Source organism: Apteryx mantelli, chromosome 1 (genome assembly GCF_036417845.1).
Source record: "Apteryx mantelli isolate bAptMan1 chromosome 1, bAptMan1.hap1, whole genome shotgun sequence".
Lineage (NCBI taxonomy): Eukaryota > Metazoa > Chordata > Aves > Apterygiformes > Apterygidae > Apteryx > Apteryx mantelli.
The window spans coordinates 48,273,230-48,293,364 of NC_089978.1; the positions used below are offsets into that span (position 1 = coordinate 48,273,230).

A 20,135-nucleotide genomic window follows, 5' to 3' on the forward strand; every position below is an offset into this window, starting at 1 on the left:
TCCTGTGAATTTTATTTATCTCATGATAAAACTTAGAGCTTCCATTTAAATCTTTCAAATTTGAGTAATTAAAATTTGTTTTCTGAGATATATTTTAAAATAATGAAGCCATTTAAAATTACTTTTGAAATTATGACACTTTCTGAAGACAAAACACTATTATAATTGATCAAATAATTTAATTGGAATAATACATTACAGGACTGATTCTTCCTTGAATTTTAATATGCTTAATGGTTTTTCAAGCAGTGAAGCAAATTGCTTAAAACTCATTGCAATCAATGCAAGCAAGCAACTACACTGCTTAGATATGAGATGCTCATTCACAATAAGCAAGATGCTTAGAAGAAAGATGCTCATCACAGGATAGTATTGCCAGCTTTTCTGGATCAGAGCACTGCTGGGACATTTAACATTGAGAAATCACTCAGGTATTAGTGATGAGTATCAAAAAAGCAACACTTATGTCCCAAAGCAGAGTGCAACAAAAATCGCATGTAAGACACGTACTACACACTAATGAAGCATATACTGAAACTTGGCAGCAACACCACAAATTTTCTTCACTGTCCCAGGAAAGATTCTTTCCTCTAAGGGAGACAGAAGCTCCCAGTTCTTGTTGAACTTGGACACGTTTTTTTTCATAGTGATTAAAAAAAACACAGCAGAATTCAAGTTGCAAAACAGAATAAACATAAAAAAGGAATAAAGACTATAAATACTGTTTGGCCTTTCCTTTGAGGAAAACAGCAAGCTAAGTTGTAATATTCACTTGTGCCATTTTAGTGTACCTGATCCAAACAGTTCAGCAAGTCGCAAAGGCATGCCCACTGGAGAGCTGGTGTTGGACAAAAAGAATGAAAGCAAGCTGTGAAAGTATTATGACATTCCTGAAGAACAGCTTCTAAAAGGCTCAGGGGCTGACTGAGATATCCTTGAGGGTCGTTATCCAACTTCACCATGCAGTGATCAACTCCTTCCGACAAAATTTTTCTCAGCAAAGTCCTAGTTTTTCCAATGCAATCTGCTAGTTTGCTGGTTTCTTCCACAACAGCCTTAGCTGTAGCTAGAAGGTAAGAAAAAGTAGTGCATTATTGCAGAATAAATGAAACATTTTTATATAAAAATGCATATTATACATGCAAGTAGAACAATCAGAAGTTAGCAATGTTGATGAATCTACATTTAGAGATGTTAATTTCACACTGCAGAATACTGAAGGGTGGAGAAATAAGAATTAAACTACATCAAAGAAACCTGAATATTAGAAACCTGCATTTCCAATCTTTCATAATATATGCGGCATTTTAATTTGGACATTGTTAAACTACAGTCATGAAAAACAGACACTGCCTTTCAACTTTAAATAGACCGTGCCCCCTGGCAAAGCAGCCACAATGTACAGAAATGGGATAACAGAAGCTACAAAATAGTCCAAAAGAACATGACTGTAAAGCCAAACAACAAACTAATTTTAAAATATACATGTAGTGCTGCATGCTTGGTTATGCACATAATGCTAATGTCTCATTTTTTACTGCAAACCTAGTAAGTGCTCCAATAAAAACGTGTATAGGCAATTTCACCACAGCAAACCAAACATGAATGCTTAGACCAAATTTTCAGTGTCCCATATATCACTATTTGCTGATAAATATGAATCAAACAAATTAAAAAAAAATACCTGATATTGGATATATTTCACAGGTGTAGACCCTCAGCAACCTCAGACAGCAAGTGCCAACAAAGCGCAACCTTTCCAAATCCAAAAGGGTAGCAGTGTACTGGAATCCTTTCAGTCCACGAAGTTCTTCAACTCCTAGCACCAGTGTTGTCCAACTCCAGTGAAGAATGCTCAATAAAGATTCAAAGCATTCCTATTTCAGAATGTGAAGGATACAGAAAGAAGATTTTGTGCCCAAAACACAGGTGAACTTTCAACATCAGGATAAGATGAAAAGCAAAAGGCATCTATGTCCATGTGTATCATGAAAACATATTTACATCTACACACATGTATCATACATCACACAAAACCTATTTGCTTGAGAATAAGAAAAGAGAACTGAGAATGTAGGGGATACGTCACTACAATGCCATGCTAAAAGCAATTTATAATGTATTATAATGCTATGTTCATGGAAGTCTCTCAATTATAAGACAATTGAGAAGTAACAACTGTTTCTATTCATCTGTAATACAGATTTTCAGTAATTTTCACTTGCTGAGTCTGTGTACAAATAACATAAGACCTACTTTTAACAGAATATGTTCTTGCCATAATGGTAAAGAATTCTACCAGGGCTGGGTTTGTTTTATTTTTAAATAGTATGATCTGCAAGGCCATGGGAGGGCTACAGAACTATGTTACATTTACAGTACTTGAAAGTTCAACAGAAGTGCATGGTGGTTCACAAGAAATTTAAGGGTTTACAAAGTTTTGTCTGTCCAAAAATTTGCTTCCACTGTTATTAAATGTGTTTAGTAGTTTCATAAAGTTGTACCTCAGAAGGCACCTAGGTACCTAGGACAAGTATTTGGGATTGAATACCTTAAAGCTGCAGGGAAAAGCTGATTGTTCAAAGTTATTTATAAAATGTCCAGAATGCCTAATTCTTTCCAGAAAGCCAAATCTCTCCTTTTATCCCAAATTCAGATCTATGGTGAGGAGGGATAACAGCAGCAAGATAATGAAGAAGGAGGATACAATGCAGAGTATTAAAGCAATAGAACTTCACAGCTTAAGGCAAACAACTTTAAGCAAACACATATTAAGAGTATCTGTTAGTATGTTCTAATGACATGATTACTAAAAATGCAGATCATATAGAAAATACATTTCTAGAAGAAATCTGAACAGCAGCAGATCATCCTGATCATTAGGGAATATCAAAGAAAAGGAGAACATAAATAAGAAAAAAAGTTGGTTAAGAAAATCAAGCTGTGGGCGTCTATATGGGGCAATAATTTCAAGACAACTATCAGTTGAGAATATGGACAGTAAACATAGTACAGTATAAAATATAAAAAGACAGGACAGAACTGAAAAAGAAATAATCATAACTTGTGACTGATGAAGAAACAACTTTACTTTTAAAAGACAGGCTAAAAGACAGGCTTATCTTGCACTAACATGTTGCATTTTAACTTAATGCAGTATTCTCTTCCTCAAAATTTGACTAAGCTCCTACTGCATTTAAAGAACTGCAGATATCTTCTATTAATATCTGCAAGGCACTGTGCCTATTAATACTCCTTACCTCAGCTTACCAAAGTTTAATTAAATGCTATCTGATTCTTAATGTGTACTGGAATGCATCCAAGAGGAAAATTAATATTACCAATGACTAATTATGGCTTACAGTAATTTAGAAGCCACATAAGAGGGCATATAGTGAAGCTCCCTCAAAACTGCAGAGAATTGTTAATGCATAATTTCTTGGCAGAGTGTAGGGCTTGTACAATGAATGCAACCAACAACTACAAACTAAAAAAAAAAAAATTCCAAGCAGCTCATTCATGAAAAGTAAATTAAACTTTATAAACAAATGCATTTCCAGGCTCCCATCATGACAGTATTAAGCTTAGCTTAGACTGCTGTTTACATTTGAACTCTTCAGAAGAAGTAAAAAAACTATATCATCATATATATTCAGTGTACCTAACTTTTGCTTGATGAAATACACAGGAAAATAATTACTAGTTATTTCCACATGCACATCTTTCAGGTATGTAATTATAGATGAACTGGCAGGAAAGACACAGGGTTCTTGATAATACTCACTACAGAGACAGTTCTGGCAAAAGATCTTTTTAAAATATGCACAGGTTCACTGGTTTGCTGCTTTCCTTTGGATGCACTGCCATCACTTGTCGGCAGCCTGGAAGCACAATATAAGAACTGACTTAAAATCTGCATTAAGCTTTACTGTTTCTATTGTTCATTAAATAAGTGGAAGAAAAGTTTAATAGAATTATCCTGAAATGCTCAATTTCAGCACAATTTCCTCCAGTTCCCAGTACTTCGAAACCAACATCAAATATCTTGATTTCTGTTCAGCTTACAGCATTTAATTAGGTCAAGATCTAAACACATATGGAATTAATACAGGGATATACTGTATGTCTTCAGATGGCATTTTTAAGATTAGAAAAGTTATTCCTCAAAGAATCCTATTTTATTAGTATGTGTAGGTCACATGTTCATTTTCACTGTGAGATGTCTGTGCATAACAAGCATTCAGAAGCAAATCCTTTTTTTCTTCTTAGTATTGGTGGAGGTAAAATCAGTTCACACCTCCCGCAGGCAAACACAGGTTGGAGCATACCTTCATCCCTGTAATTCCACTCAAACTGCAGTCCAAAAAGACAAAAACTTATGGACTATAGGAAGAGAAAGAAGAGGGTGGGAAGCAAAGGAATACTTCAAGTAACATCCTGAAGAACTCTGGTTCCTCATAAGTAACTAGTTTTCTCTTTTGTCTCCTTTGTCTATTCTTAACTCTGAATTGCATGGGATATCGTTTGGAGTCACTCAGAGTATCAGGAGGTGGGTGCCAGGGTCCCTTCACAGTAAAAGCAGAAACAATACAGGCAGCACCTGTGAATGCAGCACCACTCCTGCCCTTCCACTTGTGATGGAAGTCCTTCATTCAAGCGTAAATGGAGCTTTAGATGGCTGCTCAACAAATGTCAGTGATGAAAAGGTTCTTAAGCAACAATCACAGAATTTGTCTGAATACCAGTAGAAGGAGTTCTGATCGCTGAAGGTGGTTTCATTTGTGCTCACGCACCGAAAGTCCTGGCACAAACTGTTAATCATTTCAGTAATTTCTATGGAGAGTTGACTGTACCCAAAGACAAACTTTGGGGTCTCTGAAGGGAGGACAGAGCTGAAGAGCATTTGCAAGTCCAGGAAGGGTTGCCAACTTTTTTTGTTTGCTTGGTACAAGAAAGTAGTTATTACAGAATCCCCTTCCCCTGGACAGAGAGGATCTATGGACACAGAGCTTATTCGCAGAAGTGAGCTGTTACCATAAGGGACCCTGAAAAGGACATGGTAAGAGGACAGCCAGAGAACTGGTAGGAAGGACCGGTAGAACTGGTATTGGAAGAACTGGTATTACTTCATATACAGCTGAGTTAATCTGAAAAAGATACTGGCAATACAGTGAAAGAGTTCTTACTTTTTTTAAACAAGATTACATAATATTTGTCATGGGAATAATAAATTTACAGTAACTAATTGTCAAGCACAATTTGTTTCTGGTTGCCATTAAAATCAATGTGAAAATCTGTCTGATAGTATACTGCTCTTAAACTGAGTCTTGCTAAACAGAATACTTCCTAACTAGCCAAAAAATGAAGCTTGCTAGTCAAAAATATCAGCATCTACAGAACTAAGAGATACTTTTAAAACCATTGTTTAAATTAAAAGTCTCAGAACATAATATATGAAAAATGACCTTTTAAAGAAAATCACAGAGAAATAGATTTTGGTATACTGTACTTACCACTCTTCTCAAACACACTTCAAGCTTCCCCTACATTTCTCATACCCTGATTTCCTTAACTTACTACAATAATGATGTCATGAAGCATATGCTTACTTTTACAGGGCCTCTGTTTAAAAAATGTATCAATAAATTGTTCTCAACGCAAGTCAAAATATTACCTGTATAGTAACTGTGGAATCTGCCCTGCATTAACATCTGTACCATTGTTTGATTTCTTGGAACTTTTAAACTGAAAGACAACACTGAAAGAAAAAGAAAAAAACAATTATTATTCAAGTAATACTAGATCTCTTCTTTTGCATAAAAAAAAAGAAAAAAAATACCCATCATCTGTAGTAATAGAGGCCTGTCCATGAGATCCACAATCACTGCTAGGTCCCGACACTCTTGCCCAGGCTACATACCACCAACCAGCTTGTAAGAGTACTGGTTCATCAAACATCATTGCATACTTTTCTCTGGGAGGAGCAAATTTTGAAAAAGATACATACGAATTAGTTCATAGATAAATATTTGGCAAATGATAGCCTGTTTATAAAAGAAAATTGAATATTAATAGATTAAAAAATTAAAGAGAATTAAGATAATCTCTCAGGCATCTATTTATATCAAACATTAAAAATTACTTTGCTGAAAAAAAACATTGTTGCTCCCCCCTCTTTTTTTTTTTTTTTTTTTTTTTAAGTCAGAAGGACCTACAGGTGTCTAAGCCCACCCTGGACTTCAAACAATCAGACAACAAATGCCAAATACAGTAAGAAGATATTAAGTTAATTTAACACAAGACAACAAAAGATTAATCACATTTAGTGCATACTACTACAAGTAATGTATTCATTGTAAATTTTTACTTCAACTTCAGGAAATTCTGGGTAATTTCTATTTAAATGACTAGTTTATACACAAATTTTAAGGAATTACATGTGAATGGTTAAGAAAGTAATAAAGTATATATTTAGAGGTCATGATATGTAAATATTAAACCTAAGAGAATTAGCCATGGATGACTCCATCAGTAAATTCTTTCCCAGCAACAGGGAATCAGAAAGGCACTAAAACATGGCTGACCCTTTCCAGATGCACTAAACAGTTCAAATAATAACTGCTTCTATTTTGTGTCCCATAATGAGCTGAAGTACAACATAACCCTTCTTTTGATTATCATAAATTCAGGCTGCAATTTTAATAAATTTAAAGATGAATTGTTTAATACAAATACAGATTTGTATTTGAAAGCATCCTTTTGACAGAATTATTCAAAAGAACTACAATGTTTTGTTTGTCTTGTCTGCTCATCACATGAATACAGGATTTGACTTTGATTTGTGTGTGAGAAAGTGTCAGTTCTTTTTTTTTTTTAATTTAGTACCACAATGGCTTGGGTTAGTACTTGGTATTTTACTCCTTTCCCTGACACACTTATTTTGGTTAAGTAAAATTTTTATGCCACACATACAGGTGGCAACAGGTTGCCCAGAGAGGCTGTGGAGTCTCCATCCTTGGAGATATTCAAAAGCCGTCTGGACACAGTCATGGGCAATGTACTCTAGGTGACCCTGTTTGAGCAGGGGGGTTGGACTAGATGATCTCCAGAGGTCCCTTCCAACCTCAACCGTTTTGTGATTCTGTGATACGCTATGCAGATCATCTTTGTTTATATTTAAAATAATTTTAAAATGCATATGAAGAAAAACAAGAATTAGGTAAAAGTAGGTGAAGAAAATGTCTTACCTAGCAGCACAATCATATGCTAAGACATCTGTTTCAGCAAGAAGGTCCCCATCAGTCTCATGGTCCCCTCCATCCGGACCCAATTCAAACAACTGATGGAGTTAAAAAAAAAAAAAATGTCTTGGGTGTTAGAAACTTCATAATATCACTTTTTTTCTGTCTGACATTCTGGAAAGTCTCTACCACTATTCTTCCCCCCAAAATGATGGCTGGTTTGCTACACAGGCAAATTTCCACCTGGAGGTCTAGATTCTGTAATATCATTTGCTGTTAAATAAATAATACTTAACACTGGCCTCCCAACCTTGCACCCCAAAATACTGTGATTCTAAATGGAAGAAATCCCTAAATCTTGCAGGCAAGTCAAATACAGAGCAACTAAAAGAGACAAAGGATTACCCCAAGCAGCTGTTTTTACACACCTTATACAGAGGAACGTTTCTGAAGAAAACCATAGCTTGATTCCGTATCTAGTGGAATGAGTCTTAAGGTTGGACAGAAGGTAAAGACTCTCACAGATTGAAATACACTGGAAATACAGTCAACTAACAGGGACAGCTTGACTGTTTAGCAGGGCTAGTCAGTAATGTCACAAACAGTTGATGACTAGGACAGAAAATGACACCTGTCCGAAAAGAACTTGGGCTTCTTACTCAGTCAGAAATCACTTTTACAGTTAGATCAGTTTGAAAAAGGCCCATGATACATATCTGTGACTTCTCTTGTAAACCTCTATTTAGTACACAGTGTATCTGTGGTAGGACTGGCAAATGTTATCTTGTCCAAAACCTAACCCTAGACAACTAGAAAAAATTTGAAAAAAATAATACATGAGTGTTTGATGGGGTTATCATCTCCCTATTTAGCATCCAAACATTAGTCATGCTTTGTTTTTGGTTAAGTCTCTGTGTTTTTCTTAATCATTTGTAATTCTCAGTCAATGTGTTAAATCAGAGTAAAGTGCAACCACTTATTTCAGAAGATTTCCAGTTTTTTCCTATACAAATGTTACTGCTGACCCTATCTTGTCAATTTCCCTAAAACAAACTTTAATAATTAGTAATTCTACTCATTTGAAAACAGAAAAAGAGATCTCAGCAACCATCTAAATGACAAAAACATGAATAACATTCTGAATGTACACATCTAATACAAATCTCATACAGCTTCTTCCTTTTCAATGTCTTCCAGGAAGTTTCTGAAATCCTTAATAAATGCAGGAATACAAGTTACTTATCAGAAACCAAACTTCTCTTATAATCACAATGTGGGTTTATATGTGCTTTTCTATTCAAAGCCAGATTTTAAAAAAAATATTATTTTTTTGAATCAGCACACATGCTCAGGTCCTAACTATCTTTATGTTTGGCACAAAGCAGAATTAAGTATGCCTGGTGACATTACAATTCACTCTCAGTTGAAGAATCCAACTGAGAAGCCATCCAGATAGCAGCCTGAGAAAGAAAGGGTAGGGAGGGCAGGAAATGACAGCTCAGGTAGACTATGCTTCTGAAGGAATTCCAGCTACAGATGAACACCCTCCCATTTTTGAGAGGCAGTCCCACATGTATCCTGACATAGCAGATGATTCTAACTTGAAGCCCACCACATCTAAATTTTCTGCAGGTGGACCTCAGAGACCTTCATGCAAATCACAAGATGATTCTACCCACTGCCAGAAGACACCTGAGGTGGCATAGCACTTAGTGCAGGTAGGAATGGGTCATTGGACAGTTAAGAATAGTAAGTCTCAGTTCTCTGTCTCACCCACCTTACTTACATAAAGTTCATTCCTTCTTACTGAGGAGCCTGCTTCCTGTTCTATTATTAATGCTTTAATACACAGTAAATTCCTCACTCATACAGAGATAAAATTACAGTTTTAAGTGGTATTTCTCAAGCTTTGATTTTGAGAGATAATTCTGTTTTTTAAAAAATATCTTACCTTTATTTTAGCAGTGTATTCACCCCTACCTCCAAAAAGACCAAGACCACCCAACAAAATATCTGTATCAGCGCAGAAACGGATAGCTTCTACTGAGTGGGCTGAATAACCCCAACCTCCTCCATGACCTACAGAAAAGAACAAACAAATAACAAAAATACAGTTAATCTATATTAAATAGTCTTTTATTCCACAAGCCTGATTAGCTTATGCAATAAAACCTTACTGTTTACATACTTTCAAATCTGTTAACAATGCTATAGTCTTCTTTAGAATAAACTTTCATTACTGCTTGAGTCTCTTCTTCTGTATTTGCTACACCCATTTTTAAGTCCTGCATAGCAGCCAATGTATCAAGACAACCTAAAAGAAAGCAAAACCAAGAAACAATGAAAATGTCTTACTGTTGATTATAATTGGTGATATGGAAATGAATATTAGTAAAAAAGATCACAGCAACAAAACTGCTTTGTCCCTAAGCTACATGTATGCTACTAAGTATCACTTTAACTTTACTAGGTCAGAGGAGTCTCTGTTGTAGAACCTAAGGTTTGCTGTTGAAGACCAATTTTATTTAATCAGTTCATTTTCCTGATTGACCAAGAAATGTGATTAAATCTACTTTGCAGCTTTTCCAACGGCAAATAAATTGCTAACAACATACTCACTTTTTTTTATTTCTCATATTCCCAAAAAAGAGTTGAAGTAGCAACTGAATTATGGGCAGATTTGAGAACCTTCATACAAGGCATTTTGTTTCATATACATGGATATCTAACATGGCCTCTTATTCTGACTTGGATACAAAAAAGTACTGTTCAAGTTAAATATCATTGCTTCTCTAACACATAGTGAGGGACAGAGCACAAGGAACTGATTACTCCTCACAATCACGGAATAAGTAACATAAATAATTTCCAAAGCTGAGCTTTGAAGCATTAGGTAAGTTACATGTGGCCAGTTTATACATGGATATAGTGAGACTATTTTTTTTCAGTATGCTTTTTTGACTAGAAAGGGAAATCATATTAATCTTAGTGTCTGATTATACAAAACTGCAAAGAAGAAATTCTAATTATTCTACATTTTTTTGTAATTGTATATTTGAAGGTATTTTTTTTTGTCTTTTGGAGACTCCATGTTAAATTAAGCAGCATTTCCTATGTTCTGCATACTTTAACCAGGAAGGTCTTTTACATTACTTCTGCTTACTTCTAGTAGCTCCACTAGAACTCTAAAATCCTCTAGCATCATTAAGATGGCAGAAAACAATGATTTTGATTAAGTGTTAAGAGCAATGATGAAAGATTATTGAGTCAATTTGTAACTCGAAAGTCAGAAAGCTGTCGGATTACAATTTATTTAAACATGAAGTAGTGTGCCTTTATTTCATTTAAGCTTTTGACTCATCAACTATAAATGTATACCTAGAATGTGCAAAGCTGCATGAGATCTGGTGGTTAGAGCTTTGGAACCTGTTGGTAGAGCAAGTTCTGGACTCAAAATACTACACCGGGATTGCATGTCTGGAGCTGAGGGAAGTCTGGAATCGGCAACTACTGCATTGTAACTCCACAGTTCCCTAGCATTTGGTCGAAACCTAGAGCAAGACAAAACAGAGTAAAAAAACCCTTTCACCTACTAAAAAAATAAAAAAAAACCCTAGCTGATAATTAGATTTAATAAACTATTTAATGTAAGATGTAGATTTGCTGGTACGAAATGTTAGAATTGAACACCACTATGCCAAACATATAAACTTTACTAGATTAAAACACTGGCAGATGGAAAAAACAGAAATATTCTCGTTATACTTCAAGTTAAAAAATCATATTATGGGTTTACAAGTTTCAGAAAATGTTAGACACTTTTCAAAGCTAATAAATATTAAAATGGCATAATCTATTAAGAAGCATGATGTGATTAGCAAAGTACTAGTTATAATGGCAGATGTGCTAAAGAATGATAAAGATGCCAAGTGACAGTAAAAAGGTTACTCATCTTAAAAATATTTAAAAAGATCTTGAGAAATCCAACATGCTTTGTTTGGGCTTTTTAAATGGATTCCATCACAATGTGAGTGTTTTAAGAAGGATTATAGACGGCAGCATAAACAAGGGAATACAAGGACTTTCTATTTATAGATCAAGATGCAGAAAAATAAACTTTTTAAAGGGAAGAGACCATTAGAAGATGCAAGCCTATGAGTGTTCTGACCAAAAGGATATGAATTTTTTACTTGATATACTGGACTAAAAATCCAAAAGAAAATAAGATTGCCTAACCAACTGAGAAGGAAATAGTTTTAACTAAAAATATTATAGGATACCATAAATATGCAGGATTTCAATGAGTTAGCAATGTCTAAGTTTATATACAAGTAAGTATACATACATACATATATATATATATATATATACACACACACACATATACATATATATGAAATGATTTAGCCATGTGAATTTCACTACTGACTGAAAAAGCCATAGAGCTGTGAAGGAAATCTTTAAAATCGATGTAATCAAGATTGCTGTTTGCACAGAGGAGCTGCCCCATTCATTTCAACAGGCATGAATAAAAATGCCCAGGAATAATAATTAATATACAAATTATTTCACTACTAACCAGCATATTATTTAACATGTCTCTTCTCTAACCTGTTTTAACATTTTCTATTAAACAAACATGGGTTATAACACAGAATTAAATCTGGAAACAGAGACTCCAAAAATCCATTCTTCACAATTAAGTCCTTAAGCTCTAAACTTTCTACAAGACAACAAGGTATCACCTCAATCCCCATTTATCCACAACAGTATCTTTAAGTTGCTTTCTTAAAATGTGAAATATACGGATTTGAACTTCCTCAAGATGAATAACCATGAGTATGTTACACCAAGCTGAATGTCATCACCTGACTTTTTTCTCCCAAAACTGGCTGCTGTCCAACGGCCATCAATAACTGCATTTTTCATAAATTCTGTCTTTCAGTGTGTTTTAGTCATGCTGACAATACACATACAAGATCTTTAAGAGACTTGAGTGGTATACTCTTCCTCACTTCAGATCTCAGCGTAATTTAAGTAAGAACTGGTATCTAGCTGACGAGACTCGGACAATTCTGGAGATGTGCACAATGCAGGACTACAGTCATCCAAGGAACTTCAGGGGTCATGAAGGAACATGCTTAGCAAACATACTAGCTTCAATGTTAAGTGGCTATTAAGTTCTTGAATCTCAGTTTTGGATGAAGGCATCTAAAGTAGAATGCAGGCAGCCTAGGGACACAATGATCTTTTTTGGATATGGTCCTACATGATACTATCTTTCTAGATGAATGTAGACCAGCTGGTTCCCTGCTTTACTCTAACTGTAACTGATTATTCTTGTTTTGCCTAAGTCTTCAAATAGTCTAAACATTATCCACCACTTGCACCCAAGTAACATTTCAAAATTCTCTCCCAAATCTTGGCTACTATAGCCTTTTAAATCAATATAAAAGAATTTGATGTCATGATGCTACTTTGAAACAAGTGCTTAGGACCTACGGCTGCTCAAAGACTCCACTGAATGCAACCAGTCCCAAAGACTTCAAAAGATACACGACTGTAACTTGAATGTCTCTGCCATCTACATAAGCATCATCATTTTGACCTCTCAAACTGTCAAAGCTGAGAATACCATTACTCCTGTTCACCTACTCAAATGTTTCTCCTTAAAGCTTGAGAGAAGGACAAAGGTTTAAGACACAAAGTTGTGGAAACTGGGTATGACAAGAAAATTAAATATTCAGTATGGTGTGGAGTGGATAGAGGAAAGACGGGGAAGAATAAGAAAGAAAAAATAAGCAGAGTAGATTAGTGTGTCCCAAATATCACAAGACTGGAATGAGAAGGATGCAAAAAGGAACAGAAATCCAAAAATTCAGGCAGGGAAAAGGAGATTGTTTTGGGCTTTCTTGACCAAATCATTCAAAAGATGTGAAAAAAGACACACGAAAGACTAAGAGCTGTTTTTCTTTTACTAGGAAAGTGGACATAATGAAATCATGAACAGACCAGACCCTCCAAGTTATTTTAAGTTATTTCTATACTACAACTTAAATAGCTATAATCCATACTTGCCTCCAAATAACATCATAGACAGGATCCAGACACACACCAGATCCTTGAAGGTCTTCCTGTTCAGAATCATTGAATGTTTTGCAACTGCCATCTACTTTGTTTATCAGAAGACATTTAAAAGGAGGAGGTTCTGATATTGAAGCTGGTACCAAACCTAGATCAGGGTGCAAAAAGAGCAGAAAAATATGGAGATTCCACTCATTATATGGCATCTTCTATACATGCAGTAATAATGTAGTAGGGAAGAACATATGTACTGCTACAGCAAAAGATAAGCCATAGTAAGATTTCAATGAAACATCAAAATGTGAAAAAAGCTTAGACTTTTGCATTCTCATTTTTAATAAAATTACTTTTCCAAAGCAACTAGCACCACAATGTGTAGTTTAACTAGAGAGTGAAAGTCAAAATATTAGAATTTACTCCATTCACATTTTTTGACTTGTTGCTCTTCTATTGCTCGCAAACAATCTAATTTTTCTCCAATAATTCTATAAACAGATTTAAAATATTCTAGAAGAGTTCTTGCCTATTATATGCCTGCTTGCAAATATCTCTGATGTAGCAAGCACGTGAGAATTAATGAGAGCTTCATCAATACGAAGAAAAGTCTGGTCTCCGCTCGCTCCAATCCATGTAGCTTTGCGTCCATATTTAGAGCCAATATTAGGCATAGGTGCTGGTTTTGCGTTCCAGTAGGGCATATCCAAAATTGGTCTACCCAGCTGGCCTTTCTGTAGACAGAATGCAAGAATTAGTAAATACAAATAACAGTAAGTCTAATGGGGAAATACTATCAGTAACAGTTTCAGATAAACAAGCTACTTACTTAGACAGTTTCAACATACAAAATAAGTAATCTGGAAGAAATAGTTTACCACAAAATTACTTTCAGAAAGTAGTGACTACTCTCTGTGAAGCATTACACATTTAAATACAAGTAACATGCTACTGGCAGATTCTTTCTTCCCTATTCGGTTAGGTTTTTCAATGAAGAACATTTTTTAAACAACTCAAACTTTCCATGATGAAGAGCACACTTTTCCATCTTCAGAATCAAATTTAAAAGCACTTATTCTGCTTCACTACTCAATATCTAAATAACTTCAGTGCTAAACCAGGAATGAATTCATACATAAAAACCCTACAGTCAGATTCAGACTGTCCACTAATTCCACTAAGCTCCTCATTTATATGGATAGTAAGTCATACAGAGCAAACACCACCTAACAATACCTACAGATTGATGAGCATATCAAATTTGTGCTAGAAAGAGTATCAAGTGCCTAAGCAAGCACCTCTGCATATGCTCATTAACATCCTGACATGGACACCTAGGGCCTTATCTTCAACCTACAAGTAGTTACTGAGAGGTGGACAAAGGAGGACCCGTACTGTACCTAAGTATCTAGCGAGAACTACTGCAATAAAGCTGCTCAGGCTCCATCAACCTCACTCAGACAGAAGGAAATTCATCGCAAATTAATTAAGTCAAGATAACTTTTAATTTAAAATGAGAGGGAAGAACAGGTAGGTACAGCTAATACTTTCTGTCCGGCACGTTACACATCTCTCTTTCTACATAACACAGACTTATTCACAGCAGCGGATAAGTCTCAGTCTATGGATGAGACTGGGCACACACTGAACTGTTGATCAAGTCCATAAAGTTAAGAATTAAGAAAACAGGAAGGGCGGGGGGGAGCTTTAAATTGCAGGTTTGTTGGAAATTCCCTAGAACACAGTTCTAAATTTCAAAGATAGCTTATTCACTTCCCATTGAGAGGAACCTAGAAAAATCCATATATAGAGCATGGACTGGAACTTTGAATACTCCACTCTATAAATGCATATTTGCTTTGGGAAAGCAGAGACACAGCACTTAAAGAAATACTACAATACTTCCTTGTAGAAACAAAATTCACAAGTTTTCTAACACTAAGTAGTTTTCTTCTCCAATCAACACATAGCTTCTTTAACAAAAAGATCAGGATGGCTTAAAGAAATGTTTTGAATCGACAAAATTTGAAAATAAAATTATTTCTATAGTTCTGAGTTTATCAAAACAGAAGAATAAGTACACACAATATTATAAACTGTTTTTCAAAAACATTCTAACATTTTTCAACATACCAAAGTCATTCTTCTAGTCCAAAAGATCTTTCAAAAGCTCTTTCAAAACTACTTACTTCTTTTGATCAAATTTGTGTTCCACATGCTCTATTTAACACAGTATTGAAGCAAAAAAAACTTTTATTTGGGGGAAACAAACACAAAGGAAGAGACTGATGAGATGACCTAACAAACACAAACAGGAGCAGTGCAGTCCACCTTTAAAAATTTACTTTAGAACTGGTTTTGAATGAAAAGAATTCACTATTCAGCTATGCAATGTCAGGAATTTGTAAAAGCCAAATCAAGAATGAAAAACAAATAAGTTTGTTGTACTACCTGTATGCAACAGAGTTTTGTAATGAATACACATGCACTTACACATATTACTTAATAAATTAGACTTTATTTCCTGCTGATTTGAATGCAATATTAACTAGTAAATTCAATTTCAGTAAATTATGCCTATAGACAATGGATACTTTGATATCATCGTAGATCCTTCTATGCAGGTGAACTTGAACAGCCCATATTTTGTAACTATACATACCCAACATAATCCCAACTGTTCTCTACACCTTAGTTATAACTAAAACTGTATTAACAAATAAGTAGTAACATGCCTTTATGTTCATTTTGTAATGTATTTTCTGAAAATCACACTACTGAAAAATTAATCTATTTCTGTTTTCATTTCATTTCAATGCTGTTTTTGCCTATTTTGTGCTTTTACGATTTGTAAGTTTACTTTCAAATAAAGACTTTTGACAAATATGAGAGAAACTGTGTGCCAGAAAGGAAAACTTCCATGTGTATGTAAGGAAATTAGCAAAGATATCTACAAGTTATGTGCTTGATTTTCAGCTTTTCTGATTTTATAGGGCTCTCAACCAACTTTCTGCCATTACAATTTTAAAATCAGATACATAAATCAAGTGGTCTAAATATGGCCTCAAAATTTTTTTAGAAAAAGAAAGAAAGCTCAAATAAAAGACAGGTTTTTAAGTCCTATTTTTCAAAGTGAATTTGGCTTTCCAGAGGCTGTTTCACTGAAAGTCAAAAAAGCTTAAGCTCGTGTGCTTGAATCACCTTTGAAAAAGACATACACCAAAATTTTTTACTCCAGATCTGAAAAACAACAAAATATTATCTAATGTAAGAGTCTTCCTGTGGCACAGATTTAATTAAAATCAGGGTTTGCTGATTCTAAAAATTTCATTCTTCATCTTTTTTGATTTTTTGTAAAAACAAACAAACAAACAGATTTCAAAAGGTGTTCTTCCTTTGTGTTTGGTGGTACATTGTTTTTAAAGCATATAAAAATAGCTCAATACCTGTACCGTAGCTTTTGTCAAAAGGACATTAGTAAGAAAGTACTGGCAACAGACTACTCTGGAGAAACTGCAGTGAGGGGGCATTTGCCAGGACAAGGAGGCATAAAGGTGCAAAGTCAGAAGAAAGGGGAGTTAAATGATGTCTAAGTTCTCAATCAATGAATATACAAATGGATTCCACATGGACATAGAAGAATATGTGTCATATGAACATGAAAGTAGAGTACCAGAGTTATGCTGTATTACACCCAAAAATAACTGCCCCTAACCGTAAACATAACGTCTGTAACTCATTCCTATTTCTATGAAAAACAAGACCCTGTTATCTTTTCCAACTGATGCAAACAGATAGGTAATAGAATATGAAATAGATATTCATTTGTGATTGCAACAATGACAGTTTTTAAAAAATGGTCCACTTAATAAAACAGCCCAATCTTAAATGCCGATTGTTAATTAAAATATAAAACACCAAGAATTTTTGACATCATGCTTTTCTAACCACAACAGCATTAGAGGCCACATTTTTAAACATGACAGGGACACAGACACAAAAGACATGCAGAAGTCATGAGTTGTTCTATGTGTGGAAGTATAAGCAAACAGTTTTGAAGTCTTTGAACAATTTACTATACATGTACAGTACATTAACTATCAGTTCATTCCCGTAAGTAAATATTATTTCCTTACTGAGAAACTTCCAAATGTGAAAACCTGGCCATCCATTAAGAGTATAGCTGTATGGTTGCTTCCAGCAGTAACTTGTGTACTAGGACCTGGCAATGCTTGCACCAAAGTGGGACATCCCCTATATCAAAATAAATTGATTTTGTATCAATACATGCTTATGCAACATTTAACACATATATTAGTATTATCATGATTTCACTGACTGTGAAATACATTCACTATATTCACATACTGTACGGAACCAGAGTCAAGTAACATCTTACATTTTAAATGAAAAATTAATATCTAACCAGAGTGAACTGAAGGAGTATCAAGGAAAAAATCTTTTGAAACAAATTTGAAAGACTGCTCTGGATACTTAAGCTTAGTCCCCTCTTGTTACAGGGAACCAGATTAAATATCCTTTTCAATTAAACTCAGAAATTAGCCTAGAATAAAAATGGTTAATTTAATCTATTATAGTAAGGACTACACTAATGGTACTGTAGATTACACTAATAGATTACACTGCAAAAAAATGCAGCATTAAAACATACTGTAATGTGAATGATGGTTAAGAACAAAATTCTTTACATTGAAACAATCAAAGCCTTATATGGTTGGTACTCTAGTACAATTACCAGAAGCAGTACTGATATGACCCTCCTCAGATAGCTATCTAGGGAGTTAAAAAAGGAAGAGAGGTCTACCCACCTCCAGCAGCTTTCTAATGGAGAATAAGGCATTGAAAAACTACTTTACATCAAATTCAGACTCTCAATCCTTGCCATACTGTTTTCCAGAAAGGTCTGGAGAAGTCTAATCTTTATGCCTCCCAAATATGAACAGGCACAGGGAAATCAATGTCCCAATTCAGTAAAAATGAAGGGAAAAAATCAATAGCATGAACAAGTAAAGCAAGAAAAAATAAAATGATGTCTTAGAAAAGAAATAGCAGAAAAGACAAAAGGAATGAAGTACGAGATACTAAAACTAAAATTTTAATCTAAATGCCACCAAAGTGAACAGGAGCCTACCAGAACTGTAGCAGTCTTTGAACCACATAACGAATGTCCACCTACCCTTCAAAATTACTTTGGACTTAGAAAGAATGTGAATTTGAAGAAAAACTTGTCCCTGAAAGACTTCATGTTTGAGAACTTGGACCTACCTAAACTCACATTTAAATATGGGCTTTCAAAAGTAGGTTAATCTAAAATAAGAACAGGCTGTCTTATGCTGAACAAAGAAGTACCCAGTTACTTAGGAATTATTCAGCAGCTGATGGGCAAAAAGATGGGTTATTTGCACATTCTGCTTTTGGATAAATTGCAGGTAAAGAAGTAGAGAAAGTGGGAGGAAGGAGAGGCATCATGTGTGTTCAGTAGGTAAAGAGGCGGTAGGAGAAGAGAAGGGAAGATAGATGTACATGGAAATGTGGAAAAGAAGAATGGTGGAGAGGGAGAAAATGCATAAAATGTGGTACAGGATGCACAACATGACATTCATAAATTTAAAGGCCTTTGTTGGTCTATAATCACATGGGTATAGACACCAATAAGATTACACACACAAACACCCCAAATGAAGTTCTGCAGCAGCAATGATGAAACATTTTAAAAATGAAAGTAACATTACTGGGACATCATTCAACTCCCATTAACTTTAAGACAAGCTGGAAAAGGTACTGAAGGAGAAATGAAATGTAATTAAGAACTAATCTAAAATTATTCCTTTTACAAAGAAAAAAATTCATGAAAGACTTTTTTTGTTCAAAACTTTTCATTAAAGCTTTTTTCCCTCAAAATTGTGACAGCTGCAGGCATGAAATTATCAATCCTATACTTGTAAGCACAAAGTGAACATTTTGTCTATTTGATGCATGAAAACTAAACTATTATCACAAAAGCTATTTATCCCAAAAGTAATGAACTCATTAAGACTATTATCAGAGCTTGTGTGTCTGAAGCATGATAGATGTGAACTGGTGTTTCCTGGGGCTACATATGCATTGCATGACTCTATACTCTCATGTGAAATGGCAAAGGGCAAAAAAACCCTGCAAATTTCACTCTGTTTTCTTGCAGTTTGAATCCCATGATGATTTAAAGACTCTCACAGCAGATGGCAGGTAGAGTGTGGGGGACACATGAACAATTTCAAAGAGTCAGAATTACTTCTTCCTTGAAGCGCATGTTTCTGTGAATTCCATTGCAGATGGCTAGCAAGCAGCATTCAGTCCTTTACTCTCACAATTATCATGTTTACTCTGACAACTATAACGCCAGGCATTTACACTAAAAAACAAACAAAAAAAATGAAGAAACCCCAAAACCTTAATCCTTCTTTCTGTCTTGCTGGTTGACTCTACTAGCAAGGTTATCCGAGGAGAGCGAAAGATATTCTGTTAGTTGCAGCTGAGCAAAACTGGACAAACAACTAATGTAGAGAGATGTAATATACTATCCTCATAAATAGCTTTATCATTATGACAGCCTGCCTTTTGGAGAGGCTAACTATACTATACTATAAAATTAACAAGAAAAAGCCCAAAATATTTAACCATGCCAACAAAATAAAGTAAAATTATATAGAAATAGTTTTCACTCCATAAAAGGAGGGATTTAGGGAAAAAAATGAGTGGATCTGACTGATCTATATGGAATTTAAAACCTGTGATGCTGTTGAGTATTTCCCTATC

General features: G+C 34.8%; 1 protein-coding gene across 18 annotated transcripts in view; it reads right to left on the reverse strand.

Moving 5' to 3' along the window:
• Nucleotides 1-20,135, reverse strand: part of MYCBP2 (MYC binding protein 2) — a 218,533-nt gene that overhangs the window by 114,109 nt on the left and 84,289 nt on the right. For all 18 annotated transcript variants that reach the window (XM_067293019.1, XM_067292987.1, XM_067293046.1 and 15 more), the window contains 12 exons: nucleotides 17,456-17,573; nucleotides 13,849-14,053; nucleotides 13,320-13,473; nucleotides 10,620-10,792; nucleotides 9,430-9,555; nucleotides 9,193-9,320; nucleotides 7,248-7,339; nucleotides 5,840-5,974; nucleotides 5,675-5,758; nucleotides 3,785-3,881; nucleotides 1,685-1,877; nucleotides 792-1,066 (listed from right to left, as the gene is read on the reverse strand). In XM_067293019.1, coding sequence (XP_067149120.1) covers nucleotides 792-1,066; nucleotides 1,685-1,877; nucleotides 3,785-3,881; nucleotides 5,675-5,758; nucleotides 5,840-5,974; nucleotides 7,248-7,339; nucleotides 9,193-9,320; nucleotides 9,430-9,555; nucleotides 10,620-10,792; nucleotides 13,320-13,473; nucleotides 13,849-14,053; nucleotides 17,456-17,573 — 1,780 coding nt within the window. The remainder of the gene's footprint in view (nucleotides 1-791; nucleotides 1,067-1,684; nucleotides 1,878-3,784; nucleotides 3,882-5,674; nucleotides 5,759-5,839; nucleotides 5,975-7,247; nucleotides 7,340-9,192; nucleotides 9,321-9,429; nucleotides 9,556-10,619; nucleotides 10,793-13,319; nucleotides 13,474-13,848; nucleotides 14,054-17,455; nucleotides 17,574-20,135) is intronic.